This window comes from Neoarius graeffei, chromosome 15, assembly GCF_027579695.1.
Source record: "Neoarius graeffei isolate fNeoGra1 chromosome 15, fNeoGra1.pri, whole genome shotgun sequence".
Taxonomy (NCBI): Eukaryota; Metazoa; Chordata; class Actinopteri; order Siluriformes; family Ariidae; genus Neoarius; species Neoarius graeffei.
This window is the reverse complement of record NC_083583.1, coordinates 73,427,818-73,447,607: the sequence shown is the minus strand read 5'-3', so window position 1 is coordinate 73,447,607 and position 19,790 is coordinate 73,427,818. Positions and strand designations below refer to the sequence as shown.

General features: G+C 41.1%; 1 protein-coding gene across 1 annotated transcript; it reads left to right on the top strand.

Annotated features, from left to right (window-relative positions):
- The first annotated feature begins 14,648 nt into the window (after nucleotides 1-14,648).
- Nucleotides 14,649-18,873, top strand: dbx1a (developing brain homeobox 1a). Its single transcript, XM_060940633.1, has 4 exons — nucleotides 14,649-14,946; nucleotides 15,642-15,743; nucleotides 17,692-17,894; nucleotides 18,378-18,873. Exons 1-4 carry the CDS (start codon nucleotides 14,649-14,651, stop codon nucleotides 18,681-18,683), a joined length of 909 nt encoding a protein of 302 aa, XP_060796616.1. The 3' UTR covers nucleotides 18,684-18,873.
- Nucleotides 18,874-19,790: the final 917 nt, after the last annotated feature.

The window sequence follows — 19,790 nt, the reverse complement described above, 5'->3', positions numbered from 1 at the left end:
TTTTACTGAGTCCCCTATTTTGCAAAATGAAACACATTCTGGGTCCAGTTCAGCTTTTCTGTTGGTCAGGTCCCAAGTGTCGGACACACGCTGTAAAGATAAACGTGTTTATAACACACAGAGCTTCCAGCCTTCAGATCTGTCTCATGGTCATCCAGACATCTGTGTGTGGTGTGTGTGACGGCACGATGAAATGAGTGTGTTTAACAGTGGGAAAGTATTCAGTGGGAAACAAGGACTCGCAAAGAATGGAAGTTAAAACGATTGTGTGTGTCTGTGGTCATTCAGTACACCGGAACAGAAAAAATCCTTAAAACGTAGCCACAAGTCGGAAGTCCAACCGACGAACACTAACAGCAATCGAGTCATTAAGACTCTCTTAAGAAATACAGTTCTAAACAACTTATTATACAGTGGTGCTTGAAAGTTTGTGAACCCTTTAGAATTTTCTATATTTCTGCATAAATATGACCTAAAACATCATCAGATTTTCACACAAGTCCTAAAAGTAGATAAAGAGAACCCAGTTAAACAAATGAGACAAAAAATATTATACTTGGTCATTTATTTATTGAGGAAAATGATCCAATATTACATATCTGTGAGTGGCAAATGTATGTGAACCTTTGCTTTCAGTATCTGGTGTGACCCCCTTGTGCAGCAATAACTGCAACAAAACGTTTGCGGTAACTGTTGATCAGTCCTGCACACCGGCTTGGAGGAATTTTAGCCCGTTCCTCCGTACAGAACAGCTTCAACTCTGGGATGTTGGTGGGTTTCCTCACATGAACTGCTCGCTTCAGGTCCTTCCACAACATTTCCATTGGATTAAGGTCAGGACTTTGACTTGGCCATTCCAAAACATTAACTTTATTCTTCTTTAATCATTCTTTGGTAGAACGACTTGTGTGCTTAGGGTCGTTGTCTTGCTGCATGACCCACCTTCTCTTGAGATTCAGTTCATGGACAGATGTCCTGACATTTTCCTTTAGAATTCGCTGGTATAATTCAGAATTCATTGTTCCATCATTGATGGCAAGCCGTCCTGGCCCAGATGCAGCAAAACAGGCCCAAACCATGATACTACCACCACCATGTTTCACAGATGGGATAAGGTTCTTATGCTGGAATGCAGTGTTTTCCTTTCTCCAAACATAACGCTTCTCATTTAAACCAAAAAGTTCTATTTTGGTCTCATCTGTCCACAAAACATTTTTTCCAATAGCCTTCTGGCTTGTCCACGTGATCTTTAGCAAACTGCAGATGAGCACCAATGTTCTTTTTGGAGAGCAGTGGCTTTCTCCTTGCAACCCTGCCATGCACACCATTGTTGTTCAGTGTTCTCCTGATGGTGGACTCATGAACATTAGCCAATGTGAGAGAGGCCTTCAGTTGCTTAGAAGTTACCCTGGGGTCCTTTGTGACCTCGCTGACTATTACACACCTTGCTCTTGGAGTGATCTTTGTTGGTCGACCACTCCTGGGGAGGGTAACAATGGTCTTGAATTTCCTCCATTTGTACACAATCTGTCTGACTGTGGATTGGTGGAGTCCAAACTCTTTAGAGATGGTTTTGTAACCTTTTCCAGCCTGATGAGCATCAACAACGCTTTTTCTGAGGTCCTCAGAAATCTCCTTTGTTCGTGCCATGATACACTTCCACAAACATGTGTTGTGAAGATCAGACTTTGATAGATCCCTGTTCTTTAAATAAAACAGGGTGCCCACTCACACCTGATTGTCATCCCATTGATTGAAAACACCTGACTCTAATTTCACCTTCAGATTAACTGCTAATCCTAGAGGTTCACATACTTTTGCCACTCACAGATATGTAATATTGGATCATTTTCCTCAATAAATAAATGACCAAGTATAATATTTTTGTCTCATTTGTTTAACTGGGTTCTCTTTATCTACTTTTAGGACTTGTGTGAAAATCTGATGATGTTTTCGGTCACATTGATGCAGAAATATAGAAAATTCTAAAGGGTTCGCAAACTTTCAAGCACCACTGTACAACCCAAATTGACCTCGTACTCACTTTCATCCAAATTAACATCTTCAGTGTCTCACTCCATGTGTCAGACATTTTCAACACTGGAAAAAAAACCCTCAGCAGCTACAAACAGTTTCTGTTACATCGAGTGACGTCGATTACATCAGCGTCCACTAATTTAAGACAGGCAAAGAGTTTTATTGTTAGGGTGTTCATTGGTATGATTGTTAACTGATTTTAATGAAACTAGATCAGTAAATAAAAATGAAGTGTAAAATGTGTGATGAAATGTTCGAGGTACAAATGATTTCCATCTATTTTTCAGTTGTAATGTTTTTCAGATTTTAATTTTGTGATAAACACAGGTTAATCAGGTTAATTTCAGATCTGTGTGTGTGTGTGTGTGTGTGTGTGTGTGTGTGTGTGTGTGTGTGTGTGTGTGTGTGTGTGTGAATGCATTTTTTTTGATGTCTTGAGGAATTGTGTCTGACGTTTAACCCCTGTTCTTTCACTTCACTAACGAATATAATGAGATCAGCTACAAAGAGCGTCGCTGCACATGTGTGAGGTTTTAATGTAGACACTTCTTTGGTCACACCAGGATCCTTGTTCCGCAGGGGGTAGGTTCCACCACTGAGATCAAGTCAAAAGGACTAAATCAGTCAGAACCTGTTAGGAATGTGTGTGTGTGTGTGTGTGTGTGTGTGTGTGTGTGTGTGTGTGTGTGAGAGAGAGAGAGAGAGAGAGAGAGACAGAGGGAGACTGATGTGCCCTTCAACCCCACTGGAACACAATTAATTGATCCACATCCGGGTTTTGGTAATATGTCTTCTTACACACACACACACACACACGCACACACACACTTTGAATCAAATCTCCTGGCATATATACTGTACATATATAATGGTCTGGTAAATTCACAAAGTAACTAAACTTCCTCTGTCCTATTGAGAATGTGTGACATAAACAGACTGTAGTTTTGTTGCTGTTGTTGTTTTATGATTATTGTCATCATCGCCTTGTTAATGGCACACTGGTGTAGTGGTTAGCGCTGTCGCCTCACGGCAAGAAGGTCCTGGGTTCGAGCCCCGTGGCCGGCGAGGGCCTTTCTGTGCGGAGTTTGCATGTTCTCCCCGTGTCCGCGTGGGTTTCCTCCGGGTGCTCCGGTTTCCCCCACAGTCCAAAGACATGCAGGTTAGGTTAACTGGTGACTCTAAATTGAGCGTAGGTGTGAATGTGAGTGTGAATGGTTGTCTGTGTCTATGTGTCGGCCCTGTGATGACCTGGCGACTTGTCCAGGGTGTACCCCGCCTTTCGCCCGTAGTCAGCTGGGATAGGCTCCAGCTTGCCTGCGACCCTGTAGAACAGGATAAAGCGGCTAGAGATAATGAGATGAGATGAGATGAGATGAGAATTCATTAATTACTTTATCATATTGATGACACAGTGCTCGTGTCTGCTGATTCGTTTTGAGCTGTGGCTCTGACTTACTTGTGAAACGATCCGGATGGTCTGCAGACTACTGCTGTGTACAGACCTGATCTCTTCTTCAGCATAGATAGATAGATAGATTATTAGTGTAGGGAACTAAATCTCTTCCTCATGATGTAATTTAAGTTGTGGGCTTTATACAGCACACACACTAATACTAAATATATTCAAGATGCCTTTTGTACACACGCGCGCGCACACACACACACACACACACACACCGAGCCAGTGAAAAGGCAGCGTCTCCCCGCTGTTATGCTAATATGTCTAAACGCTTCAGTGAGAATCAGATATGAATTAAATGAGGCCTTGGGCCTTTTAAAAAAAGAGTGGAGGGTGAGATTAAGGCCCCATGTGTGTGTGTGTGTGTGTGTGTGTGTTATATTAATCCAATGACATGCAAACTGACACAAGTAGCCACACTCACTTACAATCCGATTACACACCCAGAAGCATGTCAATCGTAAAAAAAAAAAAAAATTCACAAGTCCACTTATGCACATATTTAAAGTTTAAACCTCGTATAAGGCACTGACTGATGCTTGGAACCTGCTGTTGCAGTTAAACTTTTACGTGCTGCATTGTGCGTCGGTGGGATGTGTATCACAGTTCTGTCAGTTGTCCTGTACAGACAAACAATTCAGAGAAATAAAAAAACAATGCAAACACACGCACGACTCCTTTTGAAAACGTTTTGAATATGGACAATTGTAGTCACTGGTGGAAAGAGTACAAAACACACTGACTTGAGTAAAAGCACTTTTACTCAAATAAAAGAAAAATAAATTAATAACAAAAGCCGTAATCAAGAAAATTTCTCAAATAAGAGTCAGTTGTCTGGTGAAAAGCTGCTTGAGTAATTCGGTTCTTCTGTTAATGAACCAAGTGAGAGATGTGGAAGTGAACAAACCGTACATGATGAACTGTGTATATAAAGAAAATTAACGTTAGCTGGTTAGAAACAGTGACGATCTCGACTCAAGGGGATCCCAGGCAAAGAAGCCCATCAAGGGCCCCCACAAACACCCCATACCCCCTCCCTTTTTAGTTAGTTCTTATCTTTTGACCTACATATTTTGCACTATTCCGCACTACCTCATCTTAACAGCTGCTAGTTTGTTTATACTGCTTATTTCAATGTTTACCTGCTATACCTCAAGTGCCCTTGACTGTTTATTTGAACCAATTTATATGTGTGTGTGTGTATATATATATATACACACCACCGTTCAAAAGTTTGGGGTCACTTTGAAATGTCCTTATTTTTGAAAGAAAAGCACTGTTCTTTTCAATGAAGATCACTTTAAACTAATCAGAAATCCACTCTATACATTGCTAATGTGGTAAATGACTATTCTAGCTGCAAATGTCTGGTTTTTGGTGCAATATCTCCATAGGTGTATAGAGGCCCATTTCCAGCAACTATCACTCCAGTGTTCTAATGGTACAATGTGTTTGCTCATTGCCTCAGAAGGCTAATGGATGATTAGAAAACCCTTGTACAATCATGTTAGCACAGCTGAAAACAGTTGAGCTCTTTAGAGAAGCTATAAAACTGACCTTCCTTTGAGCAGATTGAGTTTCTGGAGCATCACATTTGTGGGGTCGATTAAATGCTCAAAATGGCCAGAAAAATGTCTTGACTACCTATATTTTCTATTCATTTTACAACTTATGGTGGGAAATAAAAGTGTGACTTTTCATGGAAAACACAAAATTGTCTGGGTGACCCCAAACTTTTGAACGGTAGTGTATATATGAGTGTTTAGTCTACGTCTAGTTCATATCTAGAGTGTTTACTCTGTTTATATTGTCTGAGTGTTTAGTCTATGTCTAGTTCTTCTTATCTAGTGTTTATACTGTTTATTTATACTGTTTATATTGTTTGAGTGTTTACTCTATGTCTAGTTCCTATCTAGAGTGTTTATACTGGTTATATTGTTTGTTTGTTTGTTTTTCAATCATTCTATTTTTATTTTTATTTATTGCATTGCCTGTTTGCCCGTGGGTCAGAGAGGACTGAAATTTCATCTGTGCTGTATGTCAAGCATGTATAGCATATTTGACAATAAAGTTGACTTGACTTGACTTAACAAAGCAAGTCAAATATATGACCATGACCATGATTCTTGTACATTTTCCTAATTCCTTATTGTTTACTTTTTGTGTGCTGTCTTGGTCATAAAAAGAGCAACGTAAAAACAGATTTACACGACTGTGTATTAAATTGTTTGGGGGATTTTTTTTTTGTCAGCTGAGACACTGAGTAACGCTAACGCTAGCTGCACCTGATGAAACGTTAAATGCTGACTGCGACTCGTCATCCTCTAAACAGGGCCTTTTCTTGGTGGATGATGTGCTAAGCTGTTGACTCGTCAAGATCATATTTAGGAGCAGAAAATACCCTTTTTTGTGTTTTGTTGTACTGTGGTTAAGGCAGCTCCTCTTCCTCAAATCACAATTATTAGCCTCATGTAGATTTTAGGGGTGCGGCTTTTAGACGCTTAGTGGTAATAGTGGTGAAAGTGGAATGTGAGCTTCTGCAAGCACCTACAGAACCAAAGCAACTTAACTTTGTACCAAATAATAATTTCAAATATATAAATAACATGCCAAACACACAGGGCGGCATGGTGGTGTAGTGGTTAGCACTGTCACCTCACAGCAACAAGGTCCTGGGTTTGAGCCCAGCGGCCAGTGAGGGTCTTTCTGTGTGGGTTTCCTACAGTTTTTCATATTTAGCTTCATTGTGCTGACAGTTACACCTAACATTGTATGGAAGACAGTAGAGGTACAGGTTGAGTGTCCTAGCTAATGGTATACAGTGGTGCTTGAATGTTTGTGAACCCTTTAGAATGTTCTATATTTCTGCATAAATATGACCTAAAACATCATCAGATTTTCACACAAGTCCTAAAAGTAGATAAAGAGAACCCAGTTAAACAAATGAGACAAAAATATTATACTTGGTCATTTATTTATTGAGGAAAATGATCCAATATTACATATGTGTGAGTGGCAAAAGTATGTGAACCTTTACTTTTGTAAGCCTTTAGCATCTCCAGTGTATTTAGAAGTCCAAATACGAAATAGTTCAGGATGTCGTAGTGTCCCAAATCTGGAAGTTGGTTTGCCGAACACTTTTCACGTGGAATAAAGACATTTGTGGGTAAATAAAGAAGAAGAAGACTTTATTTTAGTCACATGTACACTCAAGCAGAGCAAAATTCTCCTCTGCCTTTAAACCATCTGAAGCTGTAAACACACACACACACACACACACAGAGCAGCGTGCAGAATAAATAATAAATAAATACATTTGTGGGTAAAATATATGGCTCTGTGATGCCTGTATGTTTCAGCTTTTCGATGTAACGTGACCTACTGGTATAAAATACATTTTTAATCATTTCAGAGAGATTGTACTGACTGCAGTCGTCTCAATTTTCATTATTAACTGTTGCGACTGTTTCTTTGTTTGCCTGGCAATATGGCAGATGCTCCATGATAAACAAAAATCTGTGATGTCAGTGAAAAGCCCCTATAGGAGGTTTAAGGGTGCTTATAGTCATCATTGCAAAATGTCCCAATATGAGCGGCCATCAGGGGGCTTGGTTTGCCTCTCCTCGCTAAAGGGTTTCAGTAACTTGCTAGCTTGCTAGCTTGCTACCTGATGTTAATTCATACATGTTTCTAGCGATATATTTACCTTTCTAGCAAAGATGCCCCTTATCCTGAGCAGTATCTATAGGCTGTAGCAGTGATGCGATATGCATTATTTACCACAACAGGAAATCATTACTGAATGTTCGATATGACATCTTCAGTGTAAAACAGAGCTTTTATACTATAGTGATCTGGTTAGCCAGTTTAGCATACTCAGCTAACACCCAGCTTGCTCATGGCTTTGCTGTACATGTTTCTGCTGGTTGGATGTGGAGGGTTTTAGCTCTCATGATTAGCAGATTAATTTCACATTGCTGATAGATACTCGTCCTGGCCATAATTTGTCTTCATTGTCTCAGATGTTGCTGCTAAACTTTTGGTGCCTGAAATGTAGACACACAGCAGGAAACTGCTCTGGTCTTGAACTGAATTATTGAAAATTTGCACATCTTGTAATTGTCTCCCAGTATCCTGGGGTTAAACGTATTATTATTTTGTACTTTGTAACTGTGATCAAAAATAAATATAGTGAAGTTGAGTCTTTTTTTTTTGGAAAAAGTAAATTTAGAGTGAGCCGTGTGCTGAAGTAGTGTAAGGAAAGTCCATGTGATTTGTTCCCTGATGATACTGCACCTGTCAAACTAGCCATCTTGAAAAGGATGCTGGGTCAGGTTGGTGTTCTGGGTATGGTGTGTTACTCAGGTTAAGATGCGATGTCTCTCATGTAACGTTCTTTACATTCCATCCATCCATCCATCCATCCATCCATCCATCCATCCATTATCTGTAGCCGCTTTATCCTGTTCTACAGGGTCGCAGGCAAGCTGCAGCCTATCCCAGCTGACTACGGGCGAAAGGCGGGGTACACCCTGGACAAGTCGCCAGGTCATCACAGGGCTGACACATAGACACAGACAACCATTCACACTCACATTCACACCTACGGTCAATTTAGAGCCACCAGTTAACCTAACCTGCATGTCTTTGGACTGTGGGGGAAACCGGAGCACCCGGAGGAAACCCACGGGGAGAACATGCAAACTCCACACAGAAAGGCCCCCATCAGCCGCTGGGCTCGAACCCAGGATCTGTACGTTCTCTGAGAAACTAATAAAAGTGAATCAGAACTTCAGATGGTCAAAGGGATGAATACGGGGAGGCGGCTCAGGCAAAGCGCACATTAAACACAATATTAACCACATTATTAATCACACCATTGATCATAACAGTATTAATCAAGTTACTAATCATGTTATTAAACACATTACTAATCACACTAGGGCTATGAGTGCCTTGGTTAAATGCCTAAATTAATACCTATGTTATTATTTGGTTTTCCTTGTGTGGATGTAAAATGAGCATTTTATTTTTTAAAAATATTGAATGTTCTTTTCTTGTAATTTTTACAATGTAATATTTATTAAGGCCTGTTCTATAGTGTTACCCTACATTCGTGTGTGTGTGTGTGTGTGTGTGTGTGTGTGTGTGTGTGTGTGTGTGTGTGTGTGTGTAAGACTGCATATGCCATACATACAAAAGATCTGCCTGTAGAAACAGAAATGCATTTAGAATAAAATATTAAATGCGTATTTGGCGGATTTAGGACTGCACCTGTTATGCGCACTGCCAAATTTTCCTTTAATAGCCTTGATGCTTAACTTTCCAATGTTTTTTTTTCTTTTTATTCTTTGAAACTCTTTTCTTTCAGAGACACGCTCGCAGTGGTGTGGGTCAGTGAGAGAGAAAAAAAAACACATTCCCTAATCCCTGCAGTGAGGAATATCAGAGAACAGGTGCAGCGAAACAACACACTGAACGCTTTGTGCGAGGAGAAGAAAGCCCAAGCGATGTTAAACGCCGAGTTAATATGGATTTAATGCCTGTCAGGGCGCTTGGGTGTGTGAGCAGTGCTCCAAATCCTCTCCGGGTGTTCACCAGGGTATTCTCAGGCCACACCAAAAGCCTAGTTTGGTGATTCGATCTGTTTAATACACATAAATATGTTAAATATGCTTATAGATTTGAATGTATAAGGGTCTGAAGGATATGGATTTGTGTGGAAAAAGAAGAAAAATGAATATTTCTAGCAACGGATTCTTTCCTGAGTGTGTGTTGGGAACAATGTTTCACTCATCACAAAAATGTAGGCTTAAGTTTGCACTAAAGCTCCAAGGTTTCATGCACATCCAAACCATCACACACTCATCTCAAAACATCCATCCATCCATCCATTATCTCTAGCCGCTTTATCCTGTTCTACAGGGTCGCAGGCAAGCTGGAGCCTATCCCAGCTGACTACGGGCGAAAGGCGGGGTACACCCTGGACAAGTCGCCAGGTCATCACAGGGCTGACACATAGACACAGACAACCATTCACACTCACATTCACACCTACGGTCAATTTAGAGTCACCAGTTAACCTAACCTGCATGTCTTTGGACTGTGGGGGAAACCGGAGCACCCGGAGGAAACCCACGCGGACACGGGGAGAACATGCAAACTCCGCACAGAAAGGCCCTCGCCGGCCATGGGGCTCGAACCCGGACCTTCTTGCTGTGAGGCGACAGCGCTAACCACTACACCACCGTGCTGCCCTTCGTCTTTATCATTTATACAAAATAAATTTGAATTACGTTCAGTTCCAACACGCACTTCCATGCTCAGTGTGACTTGTGTGTGCGAATGTGTAGCGAAGTCAAATGTCCTGTGGTGTGCAGAACTATAAGAACTCAACAATAAATTACTTTCCTCATACAAATCGCAGACCCCTGGCTATGCTTCATGGACTCCTGGAAGCCCCACATTTTTACGCCAGGCTGAAACACAGACTCTCCGCTTTAATTGCTGATTTACTACTTTAGCCTCTCATTAATTTCAGCTTCAAAGAACTTTTGTTCATACATTTACTAGGACCAAAAAAACTGACACTGTATCTGACACACAGGAACTCTAACACACACTAACACACTTGATATCCAGTAAAGGCACTAAGGATATAAATTGAACAGTGGTGTAGTTGTGTTCAGCTGCTGCTTTAGTAAACACAGTGTCACATCTGCATGCACTCAGAGTTATGATGTACACTAATGGAGCATCGAACACAAGGTTCCTTTATAATCAAAATGCTGCTCACTGAAACAACAGCGTTCATTAAACAATGATCCAGTTTAGCCGTGTGTGTGTGTGTGTGTGTGTGTGTGTTTCAGCTCAATATTAATATCAGGGCAAATTATTTAGATTTAAAGAACTTCATAAGAGTCTGTGTGTGTGTGTGTGTGTGTGTGTGTGTGTGTGTGTGTGTGTGTGTGTGTGTGTGTACTCTGACTCTGAATAAAGGCCATGGTCAGAGTGGGACAGATTGCACTGTGGTTTATTCTCTAATACAGCAGCTGAGACTGACACTTCACGCTCCAACAGGATGAGACACACACACACACAGACACACACACACAATATCACTTCTGCTCCCTGTGTTGCTGAAATGAATAAAGACTTTTTTTTTTCCATATCTAACACATCTGTTATAAAGCGATTCAGTTACAGATCCATTTAGGAGCTTAAAGCCGTAACAGAGTGTGGATCGGATTTAAGCAAATGGAAGCATAAGTGATTTTTAAATGGGGATTTAATCTGTCTTTTATTCTGGGCGAAGGGAAAAAAAACACCGATGAGTTATAGAGAAATAAACAGGCTTATATGGCTTAGAGTTATATAAGAAACTGTTGAATTAAATTTAAATATAATATATAGTGCAGATTAAATATCTAGTAAAATATCTATTTTATATTCGACCTATACACCTAGATTTATTGCTGTATTGAAATCTTTTAAGAAAATAATGCATTCTGTTTTATTCCGTAAATGGTGTATAATTATAAATCACAGCTGCAACCAGTGTTACTAATTATTACTGATGAACTGGAATAAATGCACACTAAATAAAATCTAATCAGATGAGTGTGAGCAGTTTGTAATTAATCTGCAGTCATAAATGTAAAGATTCACACATTTCAGTTGTTAAATGAAAGACTTGTTGTTATTGTTGTTGTTATTTATAGATTTGTCCTCTTCCATGGCACAGCTGTAATAAATATCAGTGTAATGAATCAAATTGTAGGGTTTGTTTTGTTGTTGCACTACTGAAGTTGAATAAATGAAAATGTAAAAAAAAGGAATAAAATCAGAGATTAAACAGAAACAGAGTTAAAGGGACTGGCATTAACAATTCAGTTGTGCAACACAAAGCAGTGTGAGAGAGACGTGGAGGCAGTGGACAGTTATTTCAGTCCAAGGTGAGGATCACGTCAAAAATATATTTAATTTGAGATTTTACAAATGATCTATATAAGCACAGACATGGTAAAGAAATCAGGTAGACTTGACGGATTTTAGAACAAAAAAAAAGATAAATATCCTGATGGTAAAACCCCAGTGAGTGATTGGAAGGTTCAGTTCAGTTGCTCGGCTCTGTGCTCAGCCTGGATTATGCTTCAGTTGAATGTTGCTTTGGATAAAATTTTCTCTGATAATTGAATCATTGTAAATGTTGCAGGAATTTTATTATTATTATTATTATTATTATTATTATTATTATTATTATTAATAGTTGCAAAAAAGCTTTTTTGGTACTGCAGGATTTTTTTCTTCCAAAACTCTCGATCCAGTTTTAGTACAACAGCACTCTGTTTAAACCATAAACTTTTTTCTCATGTTTGAATCCAATACATTCAATTAAAACTCCTTCACTTCTCACTCAGAGTCGGTGTTGAGCTTTAACTGTATTTCTGTCGCTCAGACTAATGCAGATGTACACATTATCACTGAGCTCCTAAACCTACTGTAACAAGAAAATAAACACGATATCAGTTTGCTCTGGAATAAACAACACCAATCATATAGTACTTATTATTATTATTATTATTATTATTATTATTATTATTATTATTATTATTAATACCACTAATAATAATAATAATGATAATAATAATAATGGTTATGGAGGTTGGAATCTGGAGGCTAAATGAATTGAAATAAACATTATAGTTCTGTTAATGCAGCATGTTTTCCTTCACAGATCAAACTGAAGATATCGCAGTTACATGTATTTGTGTTGATTTGGTAAATACCTTTTATTCATTTATTTGTTTATGCATTGCCTGTACAGCATTTAATGAATGCGGGATTAAAAACATACAGGATACAAATGAACACTGATAATGATCAATTTAACAGTGTTCGTAATTTTCAGAAACACTGTTCATGATGTGAGCTGAAGCCTGCAGTGTGAAATCATTTGAAGAGACTCTGAGTTGAGTCTCTGTACAGGTGTCCGGATGGAGATGTGACCGGATGGAGATGTGAATGGATGGAGGTGTCCCCGGATGGAGATGTGTTCGGATGGAGATGTGAATGGATGGAGATGTGTTCGGATGGAGATGTGACTGGATGGAGATGTGTTCGGATGGAGATGTGTTCGGATGGAGATGTGTTCGGATGGAGATGTAACTGGATGGAGATGTGACTGGATGGAGATGTGTTCGGATGGAGATGTGTTCGGATGGAGATGTGTTCGGATGGAGATGTGTCCGGATGGAGATGTGACTGGATGGAGATGTGACTGGATGGAGATGTGTTCGGATGGAGATGTGTCCGGATGGAGATGTGACTGGATGGAGATGTGTCCGGATGGAGATGTGTCCGGATGGAGATGTGACTGGATGGAGATGTGTTCGGATGGAGATGTGTCCGGATGGAGATGTGTTCGGATGGAGATGTGTCCGGATGGAGATGTGACTGGATGGAGATGTGTTCGGATGGAGATGTGTTCAGATGGAGATGTGTCTGGATGGAGATGTGACTGGATGGAGATGTGTTCGGATGGAGATGTGTCCGGATGGAGATGTGACTGGATGGAGATGTGTCCAGATGGAGGTGTCCCTGGATGGAGATGTGACTGGATGGAGATGTGTTCGGATGGAGATGTGTCCGGATGGAGATGTGTTCAGATGGAGGTGTCCCCAGATGGAGATGTGACTGGATGGAGATGTGTCCGGATGGAGGTGTCCCCAGATGGAGATATGACTGGATGGAGATGTGTCCGGATGGAGGTGTCCCCGGATGGAGATGTGTCCAGATGGAGATGTGTCTGGATGGAGATGTGACTGGATGGAGATGTGTTCGGATGGAGATGTGTTCGGATGGAGATGTGTCCGGATGGAGGTGTCCCTGGATGGAGATGTGACTGGATGGAGATGTGTTCGGATGGAGATGTGTTCGGATGGAGATGTGTCCGGATGGAGATGTGACTGGATGGAGATGTGACTGGATGGAGATGTGTTCGGATGGAGATGTGTCCGGATGGAGATGTGACTGGATGGAGATGTGTCCGGATGGAGATGTGTCCGGATGGAGATGTGACTGGATGGAGATGTGTTCGGATGGAGATGTGTCCGGATGGAGATGTGTTCGGATGGAGATGTGTCCGGATGGAGATGTGACTGGATGGAGATGTGTTCGGATGGAGATGTGTTCAGATGGAGATGTGTCTGGATGGAGATGTGACTGGATGGAGATGTGTTCGGATGGAGATGTGTCCGGATGGAGATGTGACTGGATGGAGATGTGTCCAGATGGAGGTGTCCCTGGATGGAGATGTGACTGGATGGAGATGTGTTCGGATGGAGATGTGTCCGGATGGAGATGTGTTCAGATGGAGGTGTCCCCAGATGGAGATGTGACTGGATGGAGATGTGTCCGGATGGAGGTGTCCCCAGATGGAGATATGACTGGATGGAGATGTGTCCGGATGGAGGTGTCCCCGGATGGAGATGTGTCCAGATGGAGATGTGTCTGGATGGAGATGTGACTGGATGGAGATGTGTCTGGATGGAGATGTGACCGGATGGAGATGTGATTGGATGGAGATGTGTCCGGATGGAGATGTGACTGGATGGAGATGTGTCCGGATGGAGATGTGTCTGGATGGAGATGTGTTCGGATGGAGATGTGTCTGGATGGAGATGTGTTCGGATGGAGATGTGACTGGATGGAGATGTGTCCGGATGGAGATGTGTCTGGATGGAGATGTGCAGACTGAAGGAATCCTGTGGCGTGTTTGCAGTTTGGAGGTTTTAATGTAGCACTGAGTCCAATTAAAGATTAATGTGTACATGAACTTCTGCTGCCAAATTTAATCTCTGATGTAAAGAGAGTGTAAAATTGATGTGTCTAATCCAGTCATGAATGTGTGTGTGTGTGTGTGTGTGTCCTCCGTGTGAAAGCAGCTCAATTGGAGCTCTTCATTCACTTCATCCCCTTTAATTCTCTTTATGTGCACTCCTTTTGTTGCCTATGTCACTCCCTGGAGCCTCTCAGTGCCTATAAAAGAGACACCGCCGACTCTATCCGGACTCACTGCGCACTGATTAGGGCATGCAGGAGGTCTGTCTGTCTGTCTCGCATCCTGTCCTCTGCTGTGTAAATGTCCACCATGATGACGATGATGCCCGGTCTGGTGACCGTGTACTCGAACCTGGTGCATCCCGCGGCTGCGCTTCACTCCCCCTCGCCGCCCGCTTCGCACGCGCACTCGGAGTTCCGGGCGCGCTCCGGGTTCCTGGTGGAGGACCTGTTGCGCATCAGCTCTTCTTCTGCTTCCCCTGTTTCCTCCACCATCACTCTGTCCGAGCCGCCCATGGCTGGATTTTCTTCTCCAAAAACTCCGAGCAAAGAGCAGACAAACCTCAAATTCGGTGTTAATGCCATCCTGGCGCACACACCCAGAAAGCGTGAGTCACCTGTCTGTCTGTCTGTCTGTCTGTCTGGTTATTTAATGATTGAATTCTTGTTGTTCCTTCATGTGAAGCTGCTCAGTTGTGATCTTCAGTTTCTGTTTTTCCAGTTTAGAGTTTTCTTTGACAAGGTAAATAAAATGCAAAAGTAAATAATTGCACTTAAATGGAAAATGGTTATATATTATTATTTGTATGAGTTGTGTTAAAATGCACGCCTGCTGCTGTGTGAAAACAATTAATTCCAATCAAACTGACTCACAATAGTGATGAAGAAACTCCTACAGGTTGAATGATCCTCTCCTACAGGTTGAGCTGTTTGCTGTGAAGGTGACCTGGACAGCCATCACTAACACCAGCATTGTTCCATGATTCCTGACAGTGTTAAAGTATCTCCACAGCCTGTCAGGTGTAAAGTGGCTCTCACATGGTTTAATGATCACCTGATTAACTGTTAAACTCAAACATGCAGTCAGTGTTGATAACTGACAGGTTACTGAACTCCATCTGTTCCATGGGGATGATCATTAGTGTAACACTCCATCCGACATGGACGAGGGAAAATGTGTGTTGGCCATGGAGAAGGACAAGAAACGATGTAGAAGGAAAGGATGTGTGTTTGCTGTAATGGATGACGGTGATGAGTTTAATAGACACGTTATGTGATGTATGTTTGTGATTTGTGTGTTTAGTGTCAGTTCCTCGTCCTGTTCCTGAAGTTCACCCTAAAGCCCTGACTGTTCCATATTTCGATGGATCCTTCTATCCGTTCCTTCGCTCGTCTTACTTCCCCGGTGAGTAACAGACGAATGACTGATCACAGATACACACTACAGGAAGGCACTCGAACACAAATGAGTGTCTAATTACCGTACTACAATTGCTGCAATTTGTCCAAACAAAGTTCAGGAAATGCATGACCAATCTGCTCTCTCTCTCTCACACACACACACACACACACACACACACACACACACCAGATCTACTACTTTATCTGATTTTATATTTTGTGTAAAGTTTCACATTTTACATAATAATAATAATAATAATAATAATAATAATAATTTGTATTGCAATAGTAATCCAATAACTGAGTAAATTGGTGATGAATAAAATATGTATGAAAGTGTGTTTTATTTATTCAAAATTAAAATATCAATTATTAAGTAATGATCTGAGAATTTATTAGTGCAGTGGTTTAATAGGCAATACACTGTGACAACAAGAAGAAAAAAATCCCCTTCAAATATTTCTTGACATTAAATGAATAAATATCAGCTGCGCATCATTTTGTGTTAATCACTGTAACAATAATAATAATAATAATAATAATAAATAGATTAATCAAATTGAACAGGTATATAATTGTGTGATCAAACCCAAGCAAATGATACTGACAATAATCTGAAAATGTCAGTGGGATTCATTGTTTGTTCTGATATGAAATGACACACAGCTATGAATTCATTCTCCTATTATTCCTTCCAGCGGGGGTATTAAAATGATGATGATGATAAAAACCTTATTTTTCACCATGGTGCAAAGTAGTTCATTTTCTAAAAACACTCTGACTGTCAGACAGTTAATAACAGAGTCAGAGCAAAGTTTAAATCCAGCTGTTGGGGGGGTGGAGACACAGAAACTACTTTTTTTCCGTAGCTGGATATCAGTGTATTAGTAGATTGAATAGTTTAAATAGATGTAATAGTTTATGCATCTGATGATGCTGAGTATTAGAATAAAGGAATAATGTATAAATGTGTACATTTCCATGAGTGACAGTGAAATGCCTGCTGTTTCGGACTGAAATGAGCATAAAGTAGGTTTTTTATTGAACAGAAACATGCTCTGTGTTTGAAGTGTCATTAGGGTGGAGTGCGCACTTCAGCTCCTTCACATGGGTCCTTTTTTAAAGTCGAGGAAAGAAAAGGTCTTTGTGCTTTTCTTCACAGTGAATAATAAACTGCGTCTCTTTTCACCCACAAGCCTTTCTCGTGTTCGGCTAATGAAAGCACTCGGAGGCCCTGCGCGTCCCCGGCATCCTGGTGCATCCCCGCGGCTCGTCCAAGCTTTAGTCTGAAAGTTTAGTTTAGTGCGCAGTCTCCGGGGCCGTGTGTTCACGCGCACGGCTCTTTTCTCTGCCACTTCATTAGGACGCAGTTACCGTTTCACGCTTTATTAAACTGTGTGCGCGCGCATGGCTGAACACATCTCCTGCTTAACATAAGAATACACAGAGCTGCGCTCATGTGCTAATTAATCACCGCGTCTTCCTTACTGAAGCAGACAGATAGATGGAGGAGACAGACAGACAGACAGAGGAGGAGACAGACAGACATACAGAGGAGACAGACAGAGTAGGAGACAGACAGAGAGACAGACAGACAGAGGAGGAGACATACAGACAGAGGAAACAGACAGACAGAGGAGGAGACAGGAAAAGCAGACAGACAGTCGGAGGATACAGACAGACAGAGGAGACAGACAGACGGACAGAGGAGGAGGTTCTAGGAAACTTTTTTCCATCAGGGAAAATGAGGTTACTGTATTATAATAATAATAATAATAATAATAATAATAATAGTTTATATAGGCTAAGCCTAAATGTGTGTGAATTATGTATTTACCCCTCTGTCTCTGACCCACTGAAGCATGTGTTGGAGCAGGATAGTTAATTTATGATATACAGCTACCCCTAACACATTTTTGCTTGTTCTCCTCTTATTGTTTATTGGTGTTCAGGTTCATCCTCCGTGGTCCCTGTTCCTGGGACGTTCTCATGGCCGTTGGCCTCCAGAGGGAAACCGAGGAGAGGGATGCTGCGCAGGGCTGTGTTCTCCGACGTGCAGCGGAAAGCTCTGGAGAAAATGTTCCTAAAACAAAAGTACATCAGCAAACCAGACCGCAAAAAACTCGCCACCAAACTGGGCCTTAAAGATTCTCAGGTACTTTTATTTAGTGTTTTTTTTACCAGATGTGGTGGACTGAACCAGCCTGGTCGTTCTCCTCTGCTGTCTCTCATCAGCGTGTTGTTTCTACCTTCACACTCTACAGCTCACTGGATTTTTTGTTTGTTTTTTGCACCATTCTGTGTGTAAGCTCTAAAGACTGTTGTATGTGAAAATACCAAGAAATCATAGTTTTTTGTTTTTTCTACTCAAACCAACTCTTGTACCGACATCCATGCCACGGTCAAAGATCACGTTTTTCTCTATTCTCATGCTTGATATGAACATTACCTGAAGCTCATGATGCGTTCTGCATCACTTTACGTGCTGAACTGATGCCACATGATTGCCTGATTGGAAAACTGCATGAATGTAAAAGAGTCAGGTGTTGCTATTAAAGTGGCCAGTGAGTGTATATAGTCCAATGACCTGTAGAGCTTGATTTATTCATAGTTTTCCACCTTTGTTTTCTGTGTGCAGGTGAAGATCTGGTTTCAGAACCGCCGGATGAAGTGGAGGAACTCTAAGGAACGCGAGCTGCTGTCATCTGGAGGCTGCAGGGAGCAGACGCTGCCCACACGGACCAACCCTCATCCTGACCTGAGTGACGTGCGGGATAAACCATCATGCCATGGGGAGGGGGATGAGGAGGATGGAGTGAGGAGCGTACACACTACACACTCGTACCCTTCACCGAAGTCTGAGTGCTCACACCGTACCATGTCCTCACCATCGAGCAAACACTCAGACTCTTCTGACTCGGAGGACGAGATCATGGTTTCATAACCTTTATTAAAAATACTGTGTGTGTGTTTGTGTAGGATCTCGTTATCAGCACATGCATGGTTTAACGTTCTTGCTGTGTTGCACAGCGGTTTAGGAACTGTACAGTATTTTGTACAAATATTTTTGTATGGATATTTTATACCAACAATGTTGAGTTACATACACTTATATTTCACATAGATATTTTTATTAAAGGCTGTAGGCTTCTGTATAATTTATATGAACACGTGTGTCTCGGTGTATGCATATTTGTGTGTTTGTCTTTGTACAAAAAAAGTCAATAAATTGTAACATTAAACTGAGAATGACTTGTGATTGCTGTTAAATTATGAAATAGGTCTAGATTACTAAATAAACCACTTATCCTTCAGAAAAAAGAATGTCTAACTGTCATCCAGAAAGTGCTACTGAGGTGTGTGTACCGTACATGTGAGAAAGCTCACGTGAGCTGAAGGTGTGATGTCGATTCAGCATTTATTTTTGAGTACATTGTGTTGGACTTGCCTTGCCAGTTGGCCAGATATGAATCTGTATTAAACCTACGTCTTTAAGTGATCATAAGCTACCGAATTATCATTACCAACATTTTCATACACAGCTTATAAATACAGGTCTATAAGTAATGTTTTCAGAATGCACTAAAGTGATTAAGTTACATATTACAGTGTTTTTTCTTCAGTAATGCTGAAGCAAGATTGATGGATCTCTGCTTGCAACGGCAGCTGGACCACGGTCATTAACAGGTCTGAAAGCGAAAAACACAAGTGCATTTGTAGGTTTATTTTAACTAATTGTAAAATTTCATAAATTTGATTTTTTTTAAATTGGTTTATATGTTCTTGTCTGTTGAATGCATATCTCTCAACAAACCCCTAAAATTACACTGAATAAGAAATTACCTCAATATTCATCTCATCTCATTATCTCTAGCCGCTTTATCCTGTTCTGCAGGGTCGCAGGCAAGCTGGAGCCTATCCCAGCTGACTACGGGCGAAAGGCGGGGTACACCCTGGACAAGTCGCCAGGTCATCACAGGGCTGACACATAGACACAGACAACCATTCACACTCACATTCACACCTACGCTCAATTTAGAGTCACCAGTTA

What these genes read in the sequence shown, in the direction of transcription:
- dbx1a (XM_060940633.1), top strand. Translation starts at nt 14,649, where the DNA reads ATGATGACGATGATGCCCGGTCTGGTGACCGTGTACTCGAACCTGGTG. An exon ending in GGCGCACACACCCAGAAAGC is followed by an intron (nt 14,947 to 15,641) that starts GTGAGTCACCTG and finishes TTGTGTGTTTAG; the next exon opens with TGTCAGTTCCTCGTCCTGTT. An exon ending in TCGCTCGTCTTACTTCCCCG is followed by an intron (nt 15,744 to 17,691) that starts GTGAGTAACAGA and finishes ATTGGTGTTCAG; the next exon opens with GTTCATCCTCCGTGGTCCCT.